Consider the following 26268-nt stretch of genomic DNA (forward strand, 5'->3'; position numbering starts at 1 on the left):
CATAACCATGTCTGCCAAACATCTCTGGGGTTAATCTAAAACAATTAGCAATTCACAGATGTGTTTACTGCACAGACATAGGGGGTTTGCATTCGTGTGAAATATCCCCAAACCAAAACACAAGTGCTAAAAAGCAACATAAGTCTGGCTATTTTTCTAAAACTTCAGAGTAATTTAAGAAGGAAACCTTAGTGCAGGGTGCAGGGAGAAGGAAAAGTGGACAGAGGGTTAAAACAAGTTTTGAGACATATTTTTTCCTGACGGGTAAATACTAATGTCATGTTTTTTAGCTTGGTTAAGTATTATGATTACAATTCAGTTATTTAAATATGGGAAACAAAACAAGCCTGCAGTTGAACTGCATGCCATGTTAAAAAGCCAGGAGACTTAAAGCAAAATACATTGTGAAATCCCTGCTGGCCCCATTCAGCTAAATGCTAAGCAGTCTTTTTCATTGTGTGTCTAAATGAGCATGTGTGCTTTTTACATATTCTCTAAAAAGTCAATTTATATAACCCCATAAACACTGTTACTACAGGATAAGAAGGAGCTGGCTTTTCTTGTGGCCACCTATATTGGATTACTAATTTAATCCTATTCCTAGAGGGTAGGGGCTGTGAAGTTTCTAGTGTTGTGATGAAACTAAACTTTTCTCTAAAATGAGTTTTTTTTTTTTTTTTTTTTTTTTTTGCCAATGAAATTAGGGTTTATTTGGTATTTTAGTAGAACATTCTTCTCCACTATTGCTTGGCAGTTTTCTTGAAGAGCAATGAATAAATATTAGAGGCTTCTTACAATAAAAAAGAGGAAGACAATAGCATGTATGGCTTCTGGTGTTAGTTAACTAAGAACAAACTACTGAGCACCAGCAAGGTGGATAATGAAGTGTGTAGATTCTATGGATTAGGAAGCCAAGAACATCAAGTGATGTGTCTTGTGTCATTTAACCAGAACATGTGAGAAACATGAGACCCTATCATGTTTGATCAGAACTGTGTATCTGTGTATGGAGAAATGAACGGGCACATTGAAACTACATGAGAATCAGGGACTTCCATTTGTCTGTGAGCAATTGAGTGCCTACTTTACCAAAGCTTTGTCTGGGCCTCTCTTTACCATCTGTGCAGCTCCCTCCCCTGGGTGAGCCAGGAACACAGTGCTCTCTGTAAGCTTTTGTTTATGCCATGGTTATGGGAGTCTTGGGTCTTTGTGTCCAGAGATACGGAGGTCCAGGGTTAAGGGGCAGGGGCTGGGGCGGGACACAGGAACCTCCAATGAACGATTTGCTGGCTGAGAGGAGAAGCAACACCTGTTTCTTTTTAAAGCTGAAAGACTTTCAGACTAGCAGTTCCAAACTGCTTCCTGTTCAGGGCAGGGTTTCTTGAATTAAGTGGCTCTGGTGTAAGAAATACAGGTAAAGGCAAACCAATAAACAAAACAATACATCAAAAGCAAAAATGAAGATGTTTAATGAGTACTCAGAATTTCAAAATATATTGTGTATTTAAGCAATTCTAACAACTTTTGGGATCATTATTATCCATCAATGAATGATTACTGTGAACCAGAAAAGTGACCAGAGAAGAAATATAGGCAGCAAGTGCTCAGCAGGAGTAGATGGCCGCCCTGCCGAGTGCCTTGGTGACTAACTGGTCTAACCTGGGGACTGCACTGTGAGAAGGTCTCTGGGAGTAATGTCACCATCCACAAGCAGGAAGGCATGTTTCAGGTGAGAGTTTATTAAAGCCTGAGATTTAGTCTTCCTTCAGTTCACTGAGTGGAGAGTAGCAGCTTTAATTATATGAAACTGAAATAAATGAGAAATAAAGTTCTCCCCCACAAGCCCAGGGACTCAGGAGATGTTTGTAAACAAGACGTTTGGCCTTATGGGTTAGAAGTCTGTGGGTTGCTTGCTACTTTTCAAGAACAATGCTACACAAAGATGCTCAGCTTTCATGCCACAGCATCGCCTCCCAGAAAATGGTCATGTAAAGATTCCCTTTTTATAATATTTGCCACTGTTGTCACATCCCATTTCAAAGATCTCAGTTGACGTTGCTTCTACTTTTAGAATAACTATGGTAAATGGGAGATCTACTTCATGTATTTTAAACTAAACTTTGACTTATTAGAGTTTACTTATTTGGTGATTTAATGGCAGCATAAGTTCCGAGTCAAAACCTCAAGATTAAAAATGTTGATTAATGACAAAGAACAGCTCCCCTAATTTGACTTTCAGCAACCCATCAATCAACAAACAGGCATCCCTCAGTCATACCTCCTGATGTGCACTGTCTTTTCAGCCTAAGTATCTGTCTCATGCATCTGCTAAGAGGGCTGCCTGCACAGTCCCAGTTGAACCTGACTCAGCAAAGGCATCTATGGAGTGGGATGGGAATGAATAAGACCACTCCATAGATGCTGAATAGGAACAACTGGATTGCAAATACAATGATTTTCCACTTGCCTTGTGGAAAGAAATGCACTGAATGAGCAAGAAGGAAGGTGTCTGGGAGCTGCCCCACTTACTGGTCCTCAGCTCTGTACCCCTGCCAGCCACATGCGCTAGCACTTCACTCCCCCTTCATCCTGCCCATCACAGTCACCCTTTTCCTCAGCTCTGAACTGGCTTCTCGGTATGCCAGTTTTCTGTGCATACAGTAGACTACTAAGCCAAGTATTTAAAGTCATTTTTTATGTTCTTTGACTTTTTAATAAAACACTGAAAAATTAGATGCAGTTATTAGCAACCATATTAATTTTATACAACCATACACAAATAAAAATGAATTTTATATGCTCACTGAGCATACCCAATGCAGTCAGCTTAGTTTTTAAAGGCATAGAGAGCCTAATAAAGACTATGGAGTCAGCTGCTGGTCATTTCGATAAGCATTTCCAATAAAAATGACTTTTTATTTTTATTGTTTTATGTTTAAACATATTTTAAATTGAATAGCAGCTATTTAAATGCTCTGTGTAACTGACACTTAATGCTTTTTCACAACATTTTCTAAGTTCTAGTCCATGGACTAGTAGCATGGAATTCAGTGAAATGGAATGGATTTGAGCTCTTCTATTAAAAGTGGCACTTGGAGACAGTGAGCTACCTGGTCAAAGGCCAGTGTAAAAGACAGCAAACATCCTGGAAATACGGGGCTCCACACTCCCCAGGAAACGCTTCTTTTGTGTTCAGTGTATGAATAGAAACTGTTTAAAAGGAATTGATTACCTATCATATCTGATAAAATACAAATGCATGAGATCTTAGTAGAATTAGGCAATCATGGTGGTGTAAAGCTGTAATTCCAGCACTCAGGAAGCTGAGGTAGAAGAGTCACCATGACATAGATGCTAGCTTGGGCTACATAGTGAGTTTGAGGTCAGCCTGGGATACTTACAGAGAACTTGTCTCAACAACAACAACAACAACCTCAAACAAAATAGCAAAAGCATAATAAAAACAAAAGCTTAATCAAGCCTATTTTCGGAGATGGGCTTTCTTTAGAAGGGGTCAGTAAGACTGGGGCTTACAGATGTATGCCTCATCCAACACACCACAGATATGCACAGGGGTGTGATTCTTGGCCTCTGAAACTGTATTGTGACTTTGGATTTCTTTGACTTTGTATACTTTTATGATGTAACTGAAAGAGAAGAATCAGTCTTTCAAGGAGGAATGCTTTGAAATAAATATGCTTTTACACAAAGTATTTTATTTATTTTCAGATATTTTGTCCATTCAAGTACTTCAAATAATAGAAATTTGGAGCTGAATAATGTGCAATGAATAGTACCTAGAGATGTAGACATAACAAAAATAGTCTGGAAGAACACATCCTGGGTCATGGCTCACTCAGTGTGACACTGGATGTCCCTGAAAATACTTTACAGTGTGTGTGTGTGTGTGTGTGTGTGTGTAATTTACAGTGTATATATAATACTTTACAGTATATATATAGTAATATATAATATTTAAAATACTGTGGCTTAACAACCAGGGACTAAGCTAATTATAAAAATTAAAACCCTCTCTCCTGTTTTATTTCATTTGCCAAATCAAGAATTCCAAAGTATCAGCTTGCTGGTAATCCAGATTTCCTGTTGTCTCAGACTTATCTTCCTCACCAGATTATATTATTAGCTTTATCAAGAAATAAGTCATCTCAAAATGCTGAAAAGGGGATTTTTTTTTTTTTTTAACCAGGAGAAGGTAATTTTGAAAAATCATATTTCGCCTGTTTCAAACCTTGCACAATGTGTGAAAACAAAGCACGGTATTCAATTAATGCATTAATTAAAACAAACTGAAACTTCAGAAAGCCTCAGGTAGTAGATACTTCTAGTCTCTTCTCAGACTGCCACAGTTTTTTTTTTTTTTTTTTTTTTTTTTTTTTTTTTTGGTTTTTTGAGACAGGGTTTCTCTGTGTAGCTTTGCACCTTTCCTGGATCTTGCTCTGTAGACCAGGCTGGCCTCGAACTCACAGAGATCCACCTGGCTCTGCCTCCTGAGTGCTGGGATTAAAGGTGTGCGCCACCACCACCTGGCTAGACTGCCACCGTTTAAGCCCTGTGTGAGATCCTATCCCATGGTGCAAGGGCTGCTAACAGAGGTTGGAGGGGAAGCTGCCTAGGTCAAGTTCATTCACAGTTCCTTGTTTCAAGCACCTAAGACAGAACTGTGTGTGTCATTCACTCATGGAAGTAATCACAGCCAGCAGGTAGCACCAGCTGAGTTGTTCTGGCAACTCCCCTCTCAGTGTTCCCAAAGGCCACTGTCACACCTGCCAGCTCTCCACCTCCTGGATCATTTCAGCAAAGGCAAAGCCACAGTCTTACTTTCAGCAAACTCAGGTTTGTGGAGATAAGAGGGGCACTCACAATGTTAATTTTATATTTTTCATGCTGAGGGGCTGGAGAGATTGCTCAGGAGTTAACAGTATGTACTGCTCTTGCAGAGGACCTGAGTTCAATTCTTAACATCCATGTCAAGTGGCTCACCATTTCCTGTAACTCTAGCTCCAGGGGGATCCAATACCTCTGTCCTCCTTGGGCACTTACACACACATGTACTTACCCAAATACACAGACACACAGACACAGACAGACAGACAGACAGACAGACACACACACACACACACACACACACACACACACACACAAATATTTTTAAAAAATTTAAAAAGCACAAATTTGCAACTGTTTTGAAATGTGTCATTACATTTAAATTTATGCTGATGGACTAAAATTTGAAAAATTCCCTTTATAGAGAATAGAAATATTTATTACCAACAGGGATATGAAAAGAATTTACTGTAAATGTTTGAAAAAATGCTTAGAAAGAAGAGAGATATTCCAGTGATAATAAAAGTTCACATACCACTTGAAGTTAGCTCTAGATTATGGAATTCTTGCTGTGAATTATTGCAACTGCCAGCTCAACTCTAAAAATGCAATAAGGAAGTCACCCCTCTTTATAACCCACTGTGGGCCTTAAATGATGTCACAGTCTTCAACTACATGAAGCAATATCCTTGATCTTACATAGTGTACCTTGTAAGACCTCTGAAATAGGGAAAATCAACCCACAGCATTTTCTATCCATAAACATAACTCTGTCTTAAATAAAAACAAACAATTATATTAGACTCATATTGTTATATATAAGGCTCCATGGTGAATATTCTGTGATTCTTAAGAGTGAATCCAATGCCACCCTTCCTTTGAAGAGAAGATCAGCTGCCAGGCCAAGCACTTCACCCATCAGAGGAGCCACACTGCTGGGTCTTTATAATGGCTTCAATAAAGAGAACAGGAGTATGGTCCTTTTCAAAGGAAACAGAAGCACTGGCAACTTAGCAACATGTCTTGTCTCAAACTGACAATGTCCTGTACCCTCCATGAAGTTCTGAACAAAATTGACAGGAAAGAGAGTCAACATGGTGAAGTCCAGGATGTTGCTCAATATGGTCTGGATGATAACTCCTCTAGAAACTCAAAGACATAGTTCTTTGCTGCTGTGGTCACTTTTGTGACCATGTTTTGGCTGACATGCATAGATATGCTATATGATACTCAACAGGAGTCAATAGTATATACAGTGGTAGAAAATATAGGTTTTATATAGCAATCTGAGTATAAGCCACAGTTATGCTTCTTAATGGCCAACCACATTGCCTAAGTTTGCCAAGACTTGGTTTACACATCCATATACTGTGCATTCTTATGATGCTACCAGAGCCACAATTATAATAGTGTTTTAAAAAGCCTTGAGTATTACATTAGATTGTATTCATCATATAATGAGGAATGTAGGCATACTATGTGCACTACAAATTCTATTCCACAAGTCATACACACTTCTAAGTGACAGGAATAATCAGTTTAGTTCAATTTATCTTTGTTTATTACAGTGATCTATATTTTCTGCTGACTGACTGTCATATTGTGTTGAAAGAAATGCATCTATGTGTTCTCCTCATTAGCTTTTTTTGGGGAGGGGGGACAAAGAAATGGCTGCTCAGAACAGAACTTAAGTTCACCTAACCCAGTATCTATATGTTTTTGCTATTCTAGAATCACAGTAGAATGACTTCTGAGCCATTTCCCAGCTCCCCAGTTAGCCTAGCAGTCACTCCAAACAGAACTAAGCAAACCAAAAGAAGAGGACTCCTGCTGACAAGTAGCTAATGCAGGGGCAGAGGTTCCTAACTCAGCACATGATGGTAAATCTCCAGGGTCAACTTGAGGGAATTTAGAGCCACTGTGGGAGCCCACTTTTGTATATGTCTACAATGGCATTTCTAGAAAGATTTACCAGAGAAGATTCACTTTGAATACTGGTGGAACCATCCACTGGACTGGGTCTAAGAGTGAATAAAAGGCAAAAAGCTGAGCACTGACCAGTCAGTCTCTTTCTGTTTCTGAAATATGAATACAATGAGACCAGCTGAATCAGTCTCCTGAACCAAGATTGCTCTACCCACAAACCATGAGCCCAAATAACCCTTCCCCACAGTTTGTTGTTTCCAAATACTTGTAATAGAAATGAGAAAAGTAACTAATAAGAGGAATTTAGAATGAATTTGCCAATTAATTTAATTACATAAATACTAACACCTCTTTAAAACTATAAATGACATAGCAATGAATATTTGAAAATTTTACACAGATAAGGTTATGGTAGATTTGTGCTCCTTTCCTTTAAAATATATAGGAAAAATTCATAAATATATTAATCAATATTTGATATTTATGCCTCAGGCAATGATGTGATAATTATAGAACTTAAAGCCACACATGTTTTTATGAAAGACAGACTTTTGTCTAACAAATGGATGGCATTCAATTGAGTATGTTTGACAAGTCACTCCTTAGTTTTTACAAATATACAGAGTTCAACACAGGTATAAATAAATCCAGAGGCAAGAATTTATAAACAGGTCCAGTTAGAGTAAATTCTCATTAAGTCAAACCAAATTTAAATAACCTCTTTCCTCTGTATTTGCCTATCCATAGATCATTTCAGAGCTTTACAATATTGAACAACTAATGGATAAGCAAGCTGTCATTTATTAAAATGCAAACTGGTATCAATCCCACTACAGCTGAATGTCTATCAAAGAAAAAAAATCTATCCCTCTCTGGTGGAATCAGTTAATTTTATTATGATTCCCATTGTTGCTTTTATTAGATAAGTGCATTATGCCTCTTCTTTCTCCTCTTGGTGAACACATGCTTTTAATTAAAGGGCTTTGAAAACTGCATGTGTGACTTTTGCACAGACAACGAGTGGTTGGCGATGGACCTTGCGCTTTCACCAAACACTCTACATATCTCCCCACCGGGAAAATGGGTTTATTTTCTGAGAAGAAACACTCACTAAAATCTAGACACTTGGACACAGTAGTGTGAAGATGGAATTAGGGATACAGTTCCAACAGGAGGTTGACAAGCAAAAATTTCGAGTCCCCAGACTCTCATTCCTTGTCCTCAACACTGGCTCTGTTGGGAGTTCACTGAATGCTCTAATGGCCTTTCCAAACAAAAACCCTCAAAGAAAGTTGCCCTGGACTTGAAAATTTACTTATAAAGCAACAGATAAACTCATGACTTAAAAAAATAATATTTACTTATTTCGTGTGTGTGTGTGTGTGTGTGTGTGTGTGTGTGTGTGTGTGTGTGTGTGTGTATGTACTCACAGAATCCAGAGGAGAGCACTGGATTAACTAGAGCTAGTGTTACAGTTAGTTGTGAGCCACAGCTTCCTGACAGAGATGCTGGGATTTGAACTCTGGTCCTGTGGAAGTGCTTTTAATGCTGAGCCATCTCCTCAGCCCAAGAGAATTCTGTAAAATGTGGTCCTCAACTATTCACAGTGCTTCACATGAGTTCTCCAAGGGTGGGGTGCAGAGGCAAATGCCAATCCAATGCTAAGCATGTAGTGGGTATTTAAGTAAGCTTTTTTGAGTAAAACGACAAGGCAACCATAATATAAGCTTCCCTGAATACAGAAAACTCTTTTTCTAGAGAACATAATTGAGCACACTTGTCAGGAAATGCTGTCAACATGTCAGACACCTGCGGATAAGTACCAACCATACCAATCACACAAGTCTTATTAAACTTTAATAAACCAAAGTGGACAAGATGGCTTGAAGGCAGGTAGGTGTTGTTACTGTGTGCTGTTTTCTGCCCTTTGAGAGTTGGTCCACATTTTATTTAGACAGTCCCTCATCATTACAGAGAGACTTTCCCTAAGACAAGGACTAAGTGCTTTTCATCCTTCCATGCCACCTAGCAAAGTGCTGAGCACAGTGGAATGCACAGATAAACAGTGTCCATCAGAGAAAACTCTGTGCTGTCAACCTCTCATTCTGCCATCCAGTTCAGTGTCATTGATATATGAAAATTGTCTGTGGTGTCACTTCCTTTATGAAATCATTTTCCTATTTAGGATCAGCTAAAAAGATGAAGCCACAAATGTCTCCTTGGATACTATTTGACAAGGATCTGACTCAAAGCCACTCAAGGGCAAATGGTGACAGGGTGATTTTTATACTGTTCTTTTAGAAGATGACATGTAAAGTCTTATTCTGACAGCCCTGCAAAAAATGGGAGAGACCTCATGTGTCCTGTTAAAAGCCTAAGATCAGTCATGGGAACCCATGATTAAGTTTAAAGGGAAAAGAAGATAGTACATGCATATAGAACTACTTCTTAAATTATAGCATTAAAGCAAAATTGAGAGCTAAAGCTTTGGATGGGAGATTTCAGAAGCATCTTGGTTTGAGAAGTCTGTGTAAAATATGTTTTTATGGTGAGGACGAGCAAGCAGTCACAGACTTGGAGCAAACAGTATTAGGGGGTTGCTTAATTTAGGCTGAAGCTATGGTTTTTAGAAAGGAAAACAAGGGAATAAAAGACTATCATCATATAAGAAGATACATTAGTGGTAGGAATTGAATTAAGCAAGTCATTTCTAGTCCTAAGGTTATGACTGCAATGATCTAACAAGTGTAACTTAATTTTAAGAGAATAGTTATATAAAAACTAAAATGAAATTAAATTTGAAAGCATTTTTTTTAAATGTGATGGGATTTTTGTTGTGTGTGGTGGTACATGCTTATAAGGCCAGCACTTGTGAAGCTGAATGAGGATGACTTAGCTTGAGGTTAGCTTGGTATACATAGTCTGACCTGGGATACATAGTAAGACTCCATAGGAAGTTGGGAGGGAAGGAATAAAGGAGGGAGGAAGAAAGAAATGGCAGAGATAAAAGAAAAGCTTATATATGGTTAAACTGAAAGCCTTGATGAGATTAAGTACATCTCTTTAATTTGAGACAGCTCAGACCCTTTAATGTACTTACAAGTCACCAAAGAAACCATAAAAAAATGGTAATTCTCATGTACTTGCCAGAAAAAAAACCAAAACAAAAACTTGCTGATTCACACCTCATTGTGTTTTGATTTTATGAAGCAAATATGCTCTTAGTATTTTCTTCTACTAATACTGACCATAAATTAATAGTTATCAGAAGATTTCCATGGGATTCAGCAGTCGCAAACTGATTAAACCCAGACATGTGGACCACACAGACTCTCATGGTATTTTACATGATCAGTCAGCAGTTCATCTTTAGTGCCTTGCTCATTTTAGGTGGGAATATGATTAAGACTTGTAACATTCAGAATCTTGGCATTGGGTTAGGAACTATGCAGTGCCTTTTACAGGCATTAAAATATGAGCTTCTAAGGGAACTGCTAGCATTTAGCTCCACTGACTGGGTGAACAAACAGATGATCCTACAGGTTAGTTTCAATCTGAATGAGGAAAGAAAGTGTTATAACCTACATTTTCAAATTGGAGAGCCTGTATTCAGATGCTGGGTACTTGAACCACTGAGGTTTATCAGCATGCTTAACAGTTCAGGTTCATTATATATGGTCAGAGCAATGCAAAAGTGGTTTTTGAATAGACATAGCAAATTGACATGGAATTCATTCATATGTTCCTCAACCATTCATTCTTTCTTCACTAAATCCCCACTGAGTGTCAGGCCTGTTCTGAGCATTGGGCATACAATAGAGGATGTAGTCAAACTCTGGACCTTTACAGAGGAGATGATCATAAGATGAACAAATAGAACATCACAGAGCTTTAAAGGGGTTTAGGGGTTGGGGTGCATAGGAAGAGCAGGCAGGGTTCCCTCTTACAACAAGTTAGATGAGAGCTTGGAGGTCTCTGTGTGTGAAGGTCAATGAGACAAAGCAGCCTCAGTGTGTTGCTGGGCTAGAGGTCTGACGCAATGGCTCTAAGACATTGGAGAGCAGGACCTATCAGATAGCAATACAGGAGAGGCCACAAAGAATTTCAATCTGAAGGGGAAAGAGAAATGTAGGCAGAAAAATAAAGGGGATACATGGTAAGAAGAAAGAGATTCATCACCTATTCTTTTTCTAAATTTTATTTTCATGTGTGTGCATTTTCGGACATCGTGTATGTCTATGGACCACTTACATGGCCTGATATCCATGGAGGCCAAAAGAAGACACTGGACTCCCTGGAACTAGAGTTACATATTGGTGAAATTATTAAGGCCACTCCATGTAGTTAAAAGGGAGGTTTATTTTGTGGGGTAGCTTACAAATGAAGGGATAGGTAGGTTGTAGGGTCTGGCAAAGGTGTGGCACAGTACGGCCTGGAGAACTCGGCTTGGTCTACCTCCAGCGTCCAGGGTCCAGGAACCAAGAGATCCCTTTAATCTCGATTCTGGGTCTTCAGCATCCTCTCTCAGCCCCACCTTGTAGGCGTGACCGTTACTGAAGCCTCAATGGGGGTTGGAACTTCCAAGCTAAGGCTGGAATGGCTACCCACTACAGTTACAGATGGTTGTGAGCTGCCATGTGGGTGCTGGGAATTGAAGCCAGGTCCTCTAGAAGAGCAGCCTGTTCTCTTAACTACTGAGTCATCTCTTCAGCCTTACTTATTCTTTCTAAGATAGGAAAACTAACTGTGTGAATGTGTATTTGATAACAGAGTTGAAATAGAAACGCATGATTCAGGAAGAGTCCCATGTGTCAAAGAAGACAGAAAGGAACACTCAGCTGAACTTACTAGGGTGCTTTGAAGGCCCTGTTCTGATTCTGATAATTATGATAGATTAGTTTTCTCTACCTGTAAGATTTGGGGACTAGTGCCCATATCACAAGATTATTGCATAGATTAAAAACTAAGAACCTATTTTGGGCCTAGATGATGACAGCAGTGAACATATCGGCCAAAATATTCAATGTTCACACCGTCATTGTCATCATCATTATCTCCATCTTCCTCCCCATCAACTTCATCATCATCACATTTCCATTCATTGAGTACAGCCCGAATTATACGACTCCAAAAATGACACTATTTTATAGCTCCTTGGCATCAAATAAAATGCAATCCTGAGAGAGTGAGAAAGAGAGAAAGACAGAGAGAGAGAGAGAGAGAGAGAGAGAGAGAGAGAGAGAGAGGTTGTCAACTATGATATAGTGTGTTTAACACAGTTTCTCTGGGAGAATTTTAGCACATTAATTCTAAAGAGGCTATACAATGAATCAATTCTGATTTTATTAAAGTATTGGAAAGCACTATTACATCCTAATGAGTCAAATGTTTATCTTATAGTAAACAAGTGGGGAGCATTTTGAAATTCAATATTTGGTATGTTTCTGATTAGTTAGCAGAAAGAATGGACAAGATCAATACTTGGAAGCCCTGAGGAAAATGTATTTATTTCCCCTATGAATAGCTTTCATGATACTTGTCCTTCTCTCTCCTGCTGCCTGATCTGGACAGTGTTCTGAGGTCTGGACAGTGCTGTCACAGTCTTAATGCTGCCCTGGACCATTGCAATCTCCCATTTTTCTCCCTCATCATTCACCTGACATGGTATGGTATGTCTGCAAGACCTCTGCCCTATTGAAACCTCCAGTGTCTTTCTCTAACAGGATGGAGTGTAAACCCTCTCTGTGACTTAGAAAAGTACTCTGAGCCAGTCTTAGCCAACCCCATCCTTCTATTGCTTTCCGATCATACTGTTCCTACTGCCTGAGCTCCTGTTCTGTCCTATAAATAAACTGCAACCCTTTGCTAGTCAGGGTTTTTGGTGCTTTCTGCTCTTGCATAGAACACTCCTCTTCTAGGTCTTCACATGATAGGCTTATCTTTTATATCTGCAGATACTGCCTCCTCAGAGAGAACTGTCTGCCTTTCCCATCTAAACAGCACTGCCTCTCCCAGCTACCAGCAGTATTTCATCCACTACATGCATCTCAGTTGAAATATTCTTGTGGATTCTTTGCTTGTATTTTGCCTTGTTGATAGGGTGTAGGAACTATTAGGAATTCCATATAAAACTTAGTTTTCTTCATTGTTTATCTATGGTACTTAAAGAGTAGTGACTCACTAAACTTCAAAAGGGTGAGGATACATCATTCTAATCCCTGCATGAAGTGGAAGGTGGCTAGACCACCAATGAGCCAACGTGACTTAACGTCAGTGTACAAGCGTTTAGATGGTTAGCTGAAGGCATTTCTTTACCTGCCTTTGTTCCTTAGGTTCTGAAGTCACTAAGTAGCTCATTTGATTCTTCTATTGGGCATCAAAGAAGATAAATTCAGGTTTCATTTGATGCTTCATCATAAGAAGTAGTCAAAATGTTCATTGTTTTGATAAAGACTACCCAATATCAACTTGAAATATTGAATGGAATATTCATAGCTATCTAGAGAAACATCTTTTGGGAAAACAAACAATTTGAGACTAGGTACATGAGCAACTGAAACACACACACACTGCACACTGCACACACACACACACACACACACACACACACACACACACACACTCCCACTATACTCACTGACAGAATCACAGTAAAATTGCAGATGCTTTAAATTGCAGATACCTCTTTTTTGAGCAAGTGGGACTGATATATGAATAGACAGAGAAGGAACAACACAAATGACCTCAATGGAGCTCAGAGAATCTGGGCTGACCTGTGCCATGTTGTTTCTAATCCATCCCAAATAGTAATCTGATGGAATCATTTGAAAATTCTGCAATGTGGACATGATCTAGGAGAGAAGGTCAAGGGGCTAGGAACAAATATAAACAGTACTTTTGAAGAAGACATCTTTTCTCTAAATACATCTTATTCAGACAGTGCATTAATGACCTTATTGTGGATTATTATCACACTGAATCCTCATAAGATCTCCGTGAATGAGTACATTATCATACCACGCTAGAAGAGGACATGGAAACAAGGCATTTGATTTAGTTAAAGTCAGAAGTAAATGAGAAATACTAGACTTGACTTTAGCTTAACTTTAAAGCTTCACTATACTGAATACATGAAAACACTGTCCAATCAATTTTGTCTTATTTCAATGGTTTATTGCTGCCATTTCAAATTTAGATGGGCCACGAACCAGAAGATAAATCTCCCTTTTAAAAGTTACTGCTTTCGCTATTACTTCAACTCTAAAAGTTAACGGTTCATCTTAAAACTGAAGTCCCTTTTTGTTCAGATTAATCCCCAGAAGATCTTCAAAGAAATGCTGAATAAATCATGCTATCCTTATTCTTTCCAGTTTTGGGTGATGGATACTGAACCTAAGGCTTTATGCAGGCTAAGCACATGCTTGAGTTCTGAGCTATATCCCAGTCCCTAAATTATGGTACTACAAGTTGCCTAAAATTTTGAAACAAATAAAACCAATGAGCCCCATTTCTATGAGCTTCCCTGGAATGATGCCCATAGGATCTACACAGAGATTCAATGTGATTCACAGGTGGCAGGTTAATGTGGGTAAGGGCATGAAAAGATGTTGTAGCTGTACTTAACAACAACTGACTACTTGGGTGGGGAAATCCATTATTAACTTCTTCCTTATATACTTTTTGCATATGACTTACCACAATAAAAAGTTTTTTTTTTTGCATTTAAAATGAGCTTAATTTTTCTACATCATTTATTTATAAACAGTCCTATGAGTTTGAATGGTTTCTCACATGATCTGTTTTTGAACCTAACTTTCAAAAGGAAACACTTTTACAATCCAAGTGCCACATTTTTATCTGCTTTATGAATTAAGATTATAGTTTCTGCTGAGCTACAGACTCTACAGGAAATTTACAAACTTTTTCTTGGCACCTTATTACTTACCCATATGCCCACTAGTCAGTTAGCAAGCCTACCTATTATGCTTGGGCATTCTTTATATGTGTGTGTACAACCACGAGGCTATGAGGCTTGGGCATTCTTTATATGTGTGTGTACAACTGCAAGGCTATGTGCATTACTAATAAAGGATTTTCATATTATTGAGAAATTTCAGTTTGCTCTTTCTTATGAGTGTAATGCACTCATAATTGAAAGATGTGAACTAAACTCAAATGGCTACTCTTCTGGTGTCATACTGTGCAATAATACTAATTTGTAGTTAACAGGTTTGGCAATGAATCAGTAGATGACATAGGGTATACTCATTTGATATTAAGGCACTTTGAAAGGAAAAGTCTAGGCAGCAAGTTACTATCTGTTATTATATATCTGTTAAAAGGTTAAAAGTATACAAAAGTAACTGAATATGGACATAACTAGAAAAGAAAATGTAGTCACAACCTGACTTTTTTTTTTTTTTTGCTAGAAAGTACTTACAAAACAAGTATGTTTTCCTCCTCAAATCCATTTCAGAATAGTCATGGGATGGCTTAGTTCAGGCTTTGGCTAAAAATCTAACCCAGGATCATAAAATAATGCCAGACTCACTAGGATTTTTATTTCTGCTCAAACATTGCGCTAATCTACTGAATGCATCCCACTGTTCCATATCTGGGATGAATCCACAAAAACACTGTGGTTAGTGTCATTTGTAGTAAACTAAATTTGATGCAGCAAACATTTACAAAGTGCTCAGTAGAATTCAATACACCCTCTTAGTTTTATAAAAGCCCATAAATATATATAAAGGGCATGCTCTGCACTCTTGGGGCTTACACTTTCATGAGGAAGATATGCCTAGAATGAACTCTGATATAAAATATAAGTATGACGTGGACTTTACCTAGCATTAGAAAGACTATCAAACACAGTGAGAACACAGGAGGGGGCTAATTCCAGTGGGGGCTTAGAGAGGCTTCTGGGAAAATGTGGCTTTTTAGAAGACAATTGAAGGACTTGGGGGTAGTGCAAGTGAAACAGAATGTGTTGATGGACAATGAACAAGGGTGGAGGATGTTTGCAAGGCAATGGAGTGAGAAGATAAGAAAAGCAAGGAAAGATAGGGTCAGATCAATGACATCATGCAGAGAACATATATACTTCATGTAACTCAAAGTTCTAGTCATTGGTAGGAGAATGAAAGACGCCACCTCTGGTGGAGCACTCCTCTCTCCATGAGGATAAGCTCTATCATCTTGACTTTTATTTAATTTAAGACAATTTAGGATCTGGAATTTGAAACAAACCCTCTACTACAATAGATTATGGAACTTGGTTTTCTGCAGATAGTGTTTAGTCACTCTTTCAGTGACATCAAAGAAAATGCCAAGGTAACTGATTAGGGAGATCTGGTGCCCACAGAAAAGTAATATTATCTTTGGACAGAAGTGAGACTCAGTGACACCAAGGGGAGATGCCAGAGGTTCTTGCAGTGTGTTCTATCAACTCCGAATGGAGACTGTGAATACCTTCTCAATTGCTCAGCCCCAGGAATTTGCTTCTCAAAGTGTCACATTAACGTACTAATTAATGCATTTCTTCTGTGCAGCTCTAAACATCCAAGTACACTGTTTATGCTATAGCAAAGACTAACTCTGAGTTCCTTTGTAGACCAGAAACAACTCATGGTGCCAGTGTTCAAGACTTCTTTCCAGTGGCTACTTGGCCCATGGGCTTCAGTAATCCTCTAGTCTGGATGGTGGCATGCATACACACTCTGCATATGAAAATCCTCACCCTAGATACTTTTGAAACTTACCATTCTCACACCGTTCTCAAAGGCTTGCCGGGTGAGAGGAGCTGGCCCATCCACAGTCTTGCCATCGTCATCTGGGCCCCAGCTGGCACTGTAGATGTGCACATGCTGTGGATTGTAGCTGACAGACTTTGCTTCTACCATGTCTGTGACATCACCATCCAGCATTCGCACACCTTTAAAGCAGAAAGGAGCGAGCTTGTTACTTATCCCTATTAGATGATACCTAAACATTCCACGTAGACAATGTTGGGTAATAAAGAATACATTTAAAAAATCTTTTAAAATATTAATTTGTTCATTCAATTATAATGTGTATGTGTACGTCTGCCTGGGTTTTACATGTGTATAAGAAACCCTCAGAGGACAGAAGAGGGCATTGAGACCCCTAGAATTAGAGTTACAAGCAGTTGTGAGCCACCATGTGGATGCTGAGAACAGTGTAAGAAAAGTAGGTACTTCTGACCATCTCCCCAGCCCCAAGAATACATTTTTACCAATACACTAATTTTCCTGGCAAAAAGATCCCATACAGTTTGTAGAAGCTATCCTGTCTTGGGGAGACAGAAAGTTTCATTGTGTTTAAAAGAGCAAAATTTTATTCAAAAAAAATTTTAATTTTCTATTCTTTTTCCAAGGTTCTAAATCTTGCTGCCTCTCCTGTTTGTGTTAAGTGAGTATTTGACAAAGATACTCAAGCAATCTACCATCATAAATTCCTCTCCATTGAATAATTTGGGCTCATAGATGTAGAAATCTTCTAACCTTAGCACTTTTGTAAAAGTTGCAAAGTTGCCAAGCTAGCTTGGTCTCATTTCCCATATACCCTATGATAGTGGACGGACATAAACTTAGTGCAGTTCTTTGTTGCCAAGTTATTTTCAAGTCAAATAATGGATGATGTTATGTTTAACACTACAAATAACTCTCAAGGTGTTTCAGTGACATTTAATCGTTAGTCTTCCTTTAAGTTCATTCCTATCATTCAGAATCACAGCATTAACACTATTTTTCAAAAATTGTCACTAATATATTGAGAAATAAATTATATGTCAAATGTCAATTCTTCCTTTTTATTCTGTATTTTGGGAACTTACAACAATAATATAACTTTTAATCATTTAGTGGAAAAACTTGTCTACACTAAATATCATCACTAAGACTTGCGTTGTTTTATATTTAAAAAGTTTTATTATTTACTTTATGTATGTGGGTGTTTTGCCTGCATGTATACCTTGCGCATCACATGCATACCTGGTACAAGAGGAGGCTAGAAGAGGGTGTCAGATCCCCTGGAACTAGAGTTTACATAATATTATTGAGCCACCATGTGGGTATTAGGAATCAAACTTGGGTCACTTGTCTATAGTTTTACTTTTTATATTTTTAATTAATACACACAATTGTACAGAATTCTGGATTATTTTAGAATATTTTCACTTTGGGATCTTTTTAGTATTTTGTGTTATGGTGTTAATTAGGGAAGCAAGTAACTTAGAACAATGTTCTACATGTACTGTGTCCTGAACGGCCATTGCTGTTTTTTAATTATTATGCACATTTTAAGCTAGTACACACTCTTTTAGAGCAAAGGCAGACATACTACTTCATCTTGTTACATTGCATTTAGAAGCAACTTCCTGCACAGCGGGCTCTACATTAAATACTAGAAGTGTTCCCAATTAAGCAACTAGAGCACCCAGGTGAGGATATGAAAGCATCAGTATAACACCTGAACTTGGGTTTCCTGTCATGCAAGTTATGTGTCTGCTAAATCATCCTTAGAAGGTCATGAGTTTTTAGACTGAAAATACATAAAGAATTTCATTTCATAATTTAGTGAAGTTTAAAGATTAGAAGTTGCTTCATCTTTTCTTATTCCATTACAAACTTTTTGTTTGTTTTGTTTGTTTTTTCGAGGGACAGGGTTTCTCTGTGTAGTTTTGGTACCTGTCCTGGATCTCATTCTGCAGACCAGGCTGGCCTCGAACTCACAGAGATCCGCCTGCCTCTGCCTCCCGAGTAATGGGATTAAAGGCGTGTGCCACTACTACCTGGCTCCACTACGAACTTTATGCCTTGGGTCTGAAGCGTCAAATTCTACTTCAGAATATTCTTACTTAGGACATTTTTGAGTCATTGCCATACATTCATCTTTTTCAGGAAAGTTCGGTGAAATTTGGTCAGCAGCTATGAGGGAGTTCAGAGTTTATTCACTTCTTCCTTCAGGGTCAGTCAGAGTGCTGGGTCAGCCAGTGCTGGGAATGTAATCTCAGCAATAGAGGACATAAGCTCATATGTGAGAGGTGACTGTTGGCAGTACCCAGGTAGCCTTGGATCTCATCCTCCTGGGGGAACAAGGGACTCTTTCATTCTTATAACATCTCAGGAAAAGCCGCTGCCCTTATCAGAGTGGATACTCCTGAATGCAGCTATTTATTGGGCAACAAACTGTCAACCTCAAAAATTAAGGGTGAAAGACAGAAAATAAGCATTCAGACATAGTCTGATGTAGCTGGTAGTCAAGGGAATCCTGGGAACCCACTTTAAGGACAGCTCCACCATGGTTCCTCCATCTGTAGCTTTGTTTCTGCAGATATCAGTTACCCATGGTCAACTCTGGTCCAAAAATATGACGTGGGAAATTCTACAAGAAACAATTCATGTTTCAAGTAACCTTTCTCACAATGCTTTGTTATAATTGTTCCATTTTATTGGCTGTTGTATGCTCAATCTGGCAGGTAAATGAGCACAAGCATTCATAAGACAAAGCAAAGCTATATACAGAGGGCTTGGAAATGTCTGCTTAAGGAAGCCACTGGGAGTCTTGGATGAGGGGTGGTTATTACACTCTAAATATTTCATACTCTTATCATAGTTAGGAATGACACTTTTTAATTTTAGATGAAAGATTTGGTAGCAAATAGGGCACTGGAACAAGACACTCACCTGGCTGTTGGAAGTCATCTGACATCCTTTAGCCTGCCTAGAAGAACATCTTCAGGTCTAATGATGAAGTCACTGGGGTCTATGAGAATGCTGTCTTTCCATTTTTGTGTGGCTGTGGCAATCATTTGTTGCTTACAACAATGATTGCAAGTGGAAAAGTTGGAGTCCACATTTTCAGCACTTTGATTCATACTGTGTTAGCTAGATCTTTATAATAAACATACCTGTGCCTGAGTTTGAGTATATGTGAGCATATATACATGTAAACACACAAATACACAGATATGATGCACTGGTGCATACCTGTCTGTCTGTTTGTCTATCTATCTACCTGTCTATCCCCCCTCCCCCACACACACACATATGTATATTCTGGACCCATGGGAACAGTATCACTACATTATGGGATTCTATGAAGAGATTTCACCATTTAGTATTTTTAGTTACAATTAAAAGGCACCTTTTAAAAGCTTAAGCACCATATCTAGAAACACGTTTTTTTCTTTTTTGAGGCTGTCTTAAAATGCTTCGTCCATAAATCTATTGTGGTTTCATTTTTTTTTTTCCTTCTGGATCTTCATGACCCAGGCACCAATTCAAGTTAGTATCAATGGAACACATTTATTTTGCCCATCTATTTAGAAAAACTGTATTTGTGACATATTGGTGGTCTGTGGCAAGTGTCCATCATTGTACCGAACATCATCTTTCACATGGTTACTGTACAGTCAGCAGCAGTTGCGCCCTGCCATGCATAGATATGCCCAGCACTAGCTTGAAAAGGGTTTGGAAAAGCAGTGAGCCAGGAGCTGCTGGCTCCTGTGTATATCCTTGGAAGTGTCCCATACCTCCAATCTTGGCGTTGAAAGCGATTCCAACGGTGCAGTGAGAGTTGTTTGCCGCGGCTGCCACTTCTCCAGCACAACGGGTCCCATGCCTGCAGCAGAAGAGACAGTTTCTAAAGTAAGATATTCTGTTCTCACCAGTTCTGTGTATCACTGCCAAAGTGGTGAAAAAAGTATCCAGCTGTGGGTGTTTCAAGAACGTCCTACCCAAGTTGCACTCAGCTTGTCTGTGATTTTGAGTTGTAGTTTGAAGGTATTTATTTTTGATATCTTTTGCTGTCCTAAGTAGAAAATCACCCTCAAGGCTGAAACTGAACCATATGACTTGTGGGGGATTGTTTTGCTTGTACTCTATAATAAGCAGCCACCAGGCACATGTGGCTATTAGATGCCTAGCACATGGCTACAGTAATATCTCAAGTTCTAATTTTATTTAATTCTAAATAAATTTAAAGACTAACTTGGTTCAGAAATGTCACAAATATGGATATAAAAGTTCGCTCTCTTTAACTTCACTTTTTAGTTTTCTGAGAATTTCATGAGTACTATATTTACATTTTCCCCATTTCTACTCCCATCTCTTCCCTCTAACTTCTCCTGTGTCCTCCAAACTTGCCCTCAAATACATGATCTTTTCTTCAATAATTATTATTGTCTGCTTTTTAAGTTTATACACATAAATACAGATCAAGTAATTCCAATGAAAATTTATTATCTAAAGTGTAATACAGTATCAAATTGCAAAGCTACTGCATAAAATAGATATCTTAATAATTGCTTTAAACAAATTGCATGCAGATTATTGAGGCATGTCAAGACTTAGTTCATTTGTTCCTTTTCTTATAGTTCTTAAAAATGTGGTCATTAGCAAAGAAGGTATGGATTAAAATTTTTTTTGGAAAAGAGTTTCTGGTTACTTTTCCCCCCACAATGTTCCTTGATCAGAAATCTCTGCTGGCTGAAACAAAAGTATTGTTTGGAAGAAAAAGATTGCTACCCAGAGTGAATCAGGTTAGCCTCAAAAAGACAAATATGGCATCCTTTCAATTGTGGATCTTAGATGGAATATGGATGCATAAAACTAAGCATGTGTATCTGTCACACGAATAAAAGGGACTTAAGGGAGGAAGAGAGGGCACATGGAGGGAATACACTCAAAATACATTATATACTTGAACAAATATATCCTTATAAGGCCCAGAAATGTGCACAATGTTATGCCAATAAAAAAATCTGGTTGAAAGACCTCCCGTCACCTTGTCCAGGAGCAGCAGAGGAGGTTCAAGTATAAAGAACAGACTGTTCAGAAGTCACGGCTTAGAACATATCATGGCTTAGAATGTATCATGGCTTAGCATGTACCATGGCTTAGAACGTAGTATTGAGACAATTTCTCCATTACCACTGAGCCCAGAGGATGAACACTGAAACAGGACTAATGTCTGCCATGGCCCAGGAAGAGAGCTGACAACTCTGTGGTGTGAGTGTGATGTCTGGTGGCCATTTCTGCCTTCATTTTAGAGAAGAAAACACCTAGAGGCATTTCAGATGTAAGGACATCTGTGGAAAGAGAAGACAGCTCCCAAGTTACCAACTCTCAGTCTTTGAAATTCCACTCCACTATTCTTTATTTTATACATCTGCTATGGCTTACTTGTCATGAGATATAACTAATATCTCTCCAACTATAAACAACTTACAAGCATAGAGGTATGTTTATTAAAAGAGATATTCCATACTGCTCTTTTCACTTAGTAATGTCTTTTTTTTTATTTTAATTTTTTTAAATTTTTTATTTTTTTGTATGTGGAGCTAAGGATCAAACCCAGGGCCTTGCACTTGCTAGGCAAGTGCTTCTACCACTGAGCTAAATCCCCAACCCCTCACTTAGTAATGCCATACATATATTTCTCTACAAATATTAATCTGGCTATATTAGTGGCTACTAATACACTGGATTATTATGCATGTGATAGTATAAATAATATGTGATTATGTACTTATTTGGTTATATGTATACCCACATACACTTACAAATTCTTTTAATATGTGTTTTATTCCAAGAATGTTACCCAGGTTTTTACTAATATAAACAAGGATGTGAACAGAAATTTTGAGCATATATATCATTTAACAACTGAAGATAAGTTACAAGAAGATAAGTTACAAAAAGTAGAACTACTGGACCAAAGAGTACGGTGGACAGAAGCTGATAACAACCTGCCAAAAAAACATGACTAAAGCACATGAAAAGACGTCTTTAACAATATTGGTACAGGGTTGTGGAGATGGTGCAGTTGGTAACGTGCTTGCTATTTAATCATGAAGACCTGAACTCATCCCCAGGGCCTATGTAAAAAAGTCAATGACAGCAGCATGTGCCTGTGAGGCAGACCCTGGAGTTTGTTAGCCAGCCTTTCTAGATGAATCCATATATTCTACATCCAATGAAATGTCTCAAAAAATAAGATGGAAAGATACTGAAGAAGATACTCAACATCTACTTCTGGAACACACACACAGACACACACACCTAAATGCCTGCATGTCTGACACACACACACACACACACACACACACACACACACACACACACCCTAAATGCCAGTATGTCTACAGCGTATGCATATAATACATGAGCCAGAGAGAAAGAAGGGAGGGAGAGATCATAAGCAAAGTTGAATATTATTATGAAAAATGGAGAAAATATCTGTACAAAGCCCTGTGTATGAATTTTCAGTCTCTTGTCTTTGCTCATTTAACTCAAAAAAGTAATTTTTTGTTTTTTGCCTTGACTGAATGAACATCATTGGAACTACTTATTCATTACTTCTACTTGTTTTATGAACAGCTTTTCTGAAGCCCTGACTCAAAATTTTCATTGCCTTTCTTGTCATATCTGTTGTAGATGTAATTCTAAACGGTCTTATTAAATAAGAAACACAGAGCCAAATGCAGAGTTAAAAGCCCAGAGATCAGAGCAGTAGCCAAGAGCTAAGACCACCTCATCTTACCACTCGCTGCTGTCCTTCCCCTGAGAGAGAGAGAGAGAGAGAGAGAGACAGAGAGAGACAGAGACAGAGACAGAGACACAGAGACCTTCTTCCTGTATCCTGTCTTTTTATTGCCTTTCTGTTCTGCCTTCTCATTGGTTCTAAACCCAACCACATGACTTCCTTGTCACTGCCTGCCTATACAAACCTCCTGGTCTCTATGATTTATAATGAGATTAAAGGTTTGGGTCACCACTTGGCTGTGTACTTGAACACACAGACTCTGCCTGTCATGTGATTGGATTAAGGGTGTGTGCCACTACTGCTGGACTTCTGCTAAATGGCTTGCTCTTAGCTCTGATCCCCAAGCAACTTTATTTATTAACATACAAATAAAATCACATTTCAGCACAAATAAAATATCACCATAATCTGTTGTAAAAATGTGTCCCAATTTGAGAAGTGTTATTTTTACTGAAGGGAATCTTAGGCTGTCATACCCATAGTTATCCTTCCGTGATAATATATTATTGTGCACATTGTGTGTGTGTGTGTGTGTGTGTGTGTGTGTGTGTGTGTTGGGGGTTATATGTGCCATAGTACATGTGCAGAGGTCAGAGACAACTGTGGGCTTGTTTCTGTCTATCTTTATATAGGCTCCCAGGATCGAACTCAATTCCATTTACTTGCTGAGCCATCTCACAAGCCTGAGTTATATCACTTTAATTATTAGAAAAACTTTCAAGCTCTAAAAGAACGATTATTTCTTTTGTGAGTCTCCAACACAACTGATAATTTTCCCTTGAGCCCAGCAATTGTTAAGCCTGAGTGTTTATTCTACACTTGTTGAATATTACCTCAAGTTGTAAGTTATTCTTATTCAAATGTCTATTTCTTTTGGTAAGTCCATTATTCAAATATTGTATCAGATCAATTATTAATTAATTCTGAGAGCTACTTGACCATGAATGCCTATAATTCTGCCTTTTTTCTTTGACCCATGAATTATACATAATTTTGATATTTTGAAGTATATATATATATGTGTGTGTGTGTGTGTGTGTGTGTGTGTGTGTGTGTGTGTGTCTATAGTTTTTAAAAACATATTGAACCCTACCTTGCAATATAAGGGTATAATTTTTTTTGAGACAGGGTTTCTCTGGGTAGCTTTGTGACTTTCCTGGAACTCGTTTTGTAGACCAGGCTGGCCTCAAACTCACAGAGATCTGCCTGCCTCTGCCTCCTGAGTGCTGAGATTAAAGGTGTGTGTCACCACCACCCGGCAGGGTATAATTTCTTAACAAACCAAATTTTGCAAGAGTTAGACAATAACTGAGTCCATGGTCAGTGTTAGCAAATGTTCTGTACCTGAAGCAGATATACTCTACACATTCTCCAATTGTCCCTGTATGCCCATTATGTAAAGCCTGCTTAATATTCTGGATTTATAACCTTCATTGCAGCTCTATCTATTTTGTTAAATTTAGTACAGAATCATTAAACTTCTTTGTGAAACGAACATTTTAGGACTGTGTTAATACTCAGTAACTTCTACAGTGGAAAAAAGTCTTATTATATTTAAATCACTTACTCCTTACTTTCATTTTATACTTATATTAGATATATCTCTTATAATGAACAGTTTTTCTGAAGCTAAGATACTTTTCACTAGCCTGGCATCATAGCACATGACTTTAATCCCAGCACGAGGAAGGCAAAGTAAGGCAGATCTCTGTAAGTTCGAGGTCAGCCCAGTCTAATTAGTGAGACACTTTTCTTAAAATTTTTTATTTATTAATTGATTGTTTTTATATCCCAACAGCAGCCTCCCCTCACTTCTCTCTTTCCACTCTCTCTTCCTTCCCCCTCAATCTAGGTATGGGGACTTTCACCAGCAGACTCTAAGCAAGTTGGATATGCTGTACTGAGGAAAGGTAAAGAGCCACATGGCAAAATGTAGATGAAAAATGGGTTAATTAAGTTATAAGAGTTAGTTGGAAAAATGCCTAAGCTAAAAGCCAAGATTTCATAATTAATAGTAAGTCTCCATGTCACTATTTGAGGGCTGGTGGTCCTACAAAGGAGAGTCCGATGACACTGAACATAGTTGAACAAGTATCCTTATAGTGTAACTGAGCATCCTTTGGGTATATGCTCAAGAGTGGTATCACTGGGTCTTGAGGTAGATTGATTCTCAATTTTTTGAGAAACCATCATATTGATTTCCAATCCACACACCTATGGACACATGGTTTTTGACAAAGAAGTCAAAACTATACAATGGAGAAAACAATAGCATCTTTAACAAATGGTGCTGGATTCATTGGATGTTGACATGTAGAAGAATGCAACAGACCCATATCTATCATCCTACATAAAACTCAAATCCAAGTGGATCAAAGACCAAAACATAAATCTAGTTACACTGAACCTGACAGAAGAGAAACTGGGGAACAGCCTTTAATGCACTGGCACAGGAGATGACTTCCTGAATAGAACACCAGTAGCACAGACACTAAGATCAACAATTAATAAATGGGACCTATCAATAAATGAATTAATAAATGAAACTGAAAAGCTTCTGTAAGGCAAATGACACTGTCAATAGGACAAAATGGACAGAATGGGAAAAGATCTTTACTAAACCCACATCTGACAGAGGGCTATTCTCTAAAATATATAAAGAACTCAAGAAACCAGACATAAAAAATCAAATAATCCACTTAAAAAATGGGGTACAGATCTAAACAAAGCATTTTCAACAGAATAATCTCAAATGGAAGAGAAACACTTAAAGAGACGTTCATCATCCATAGCCATCAGGGAAATGCAAATCAAAACACATCTGAGATTCCATCTTAAACCTATCAGAATGGCTAAGATCAAAACACTGATGACAGCTTATGTTGGAAAGGATGTGGCGCAAGGGGAACATTCTTCCATTGCTGGTGG

General features: G+C 38.3%; 1 protein-coding gene across 2 annotated transcripts in view; it reads right to left on the reverse strand.

Moving 5' to 3' along the window:
* Nucleotides 1–26268, reverse strand: part of Pcsk5 (proprotein convertase subtilisin/kexin type 5) — a 427807-nt gene that overhangs the window by 238547 nt on the left and 162992 nt on the right. For both annotated transcript variants that reach the window (XM_036173949.1, XM_036173956.1), the window contains exons 6-7: nucleotides 20327–20415; nucleotides 16533–16705 (exon numbers count right to left, since the gene is read on the reverse strand). In XM_036173949.1, coding sequence (XP_036029842.1) covers nucleotides 16533–16705; nucleotides 20327–20415 — 262 coding nt within the window. The remainder of the gene's footprint in view (nucleotides 1–16532; nucleotides 16706–20326; nucleotides 20416–26268) is intronic.

The sequence above is a fragment of the Onychomys torridus genome, chromosome 1, assembly GCF_903995425.1.
Source record: "Onychomys torridus chromosome 1, mOncTor1.1, whole genome shotgun sequence".
Lineage (NCBI taxonomy): Eukaryota > Metazoa > Chordata > Mammalia > Rodentia > Cricetidae > Onychomys > Onychomys torridus.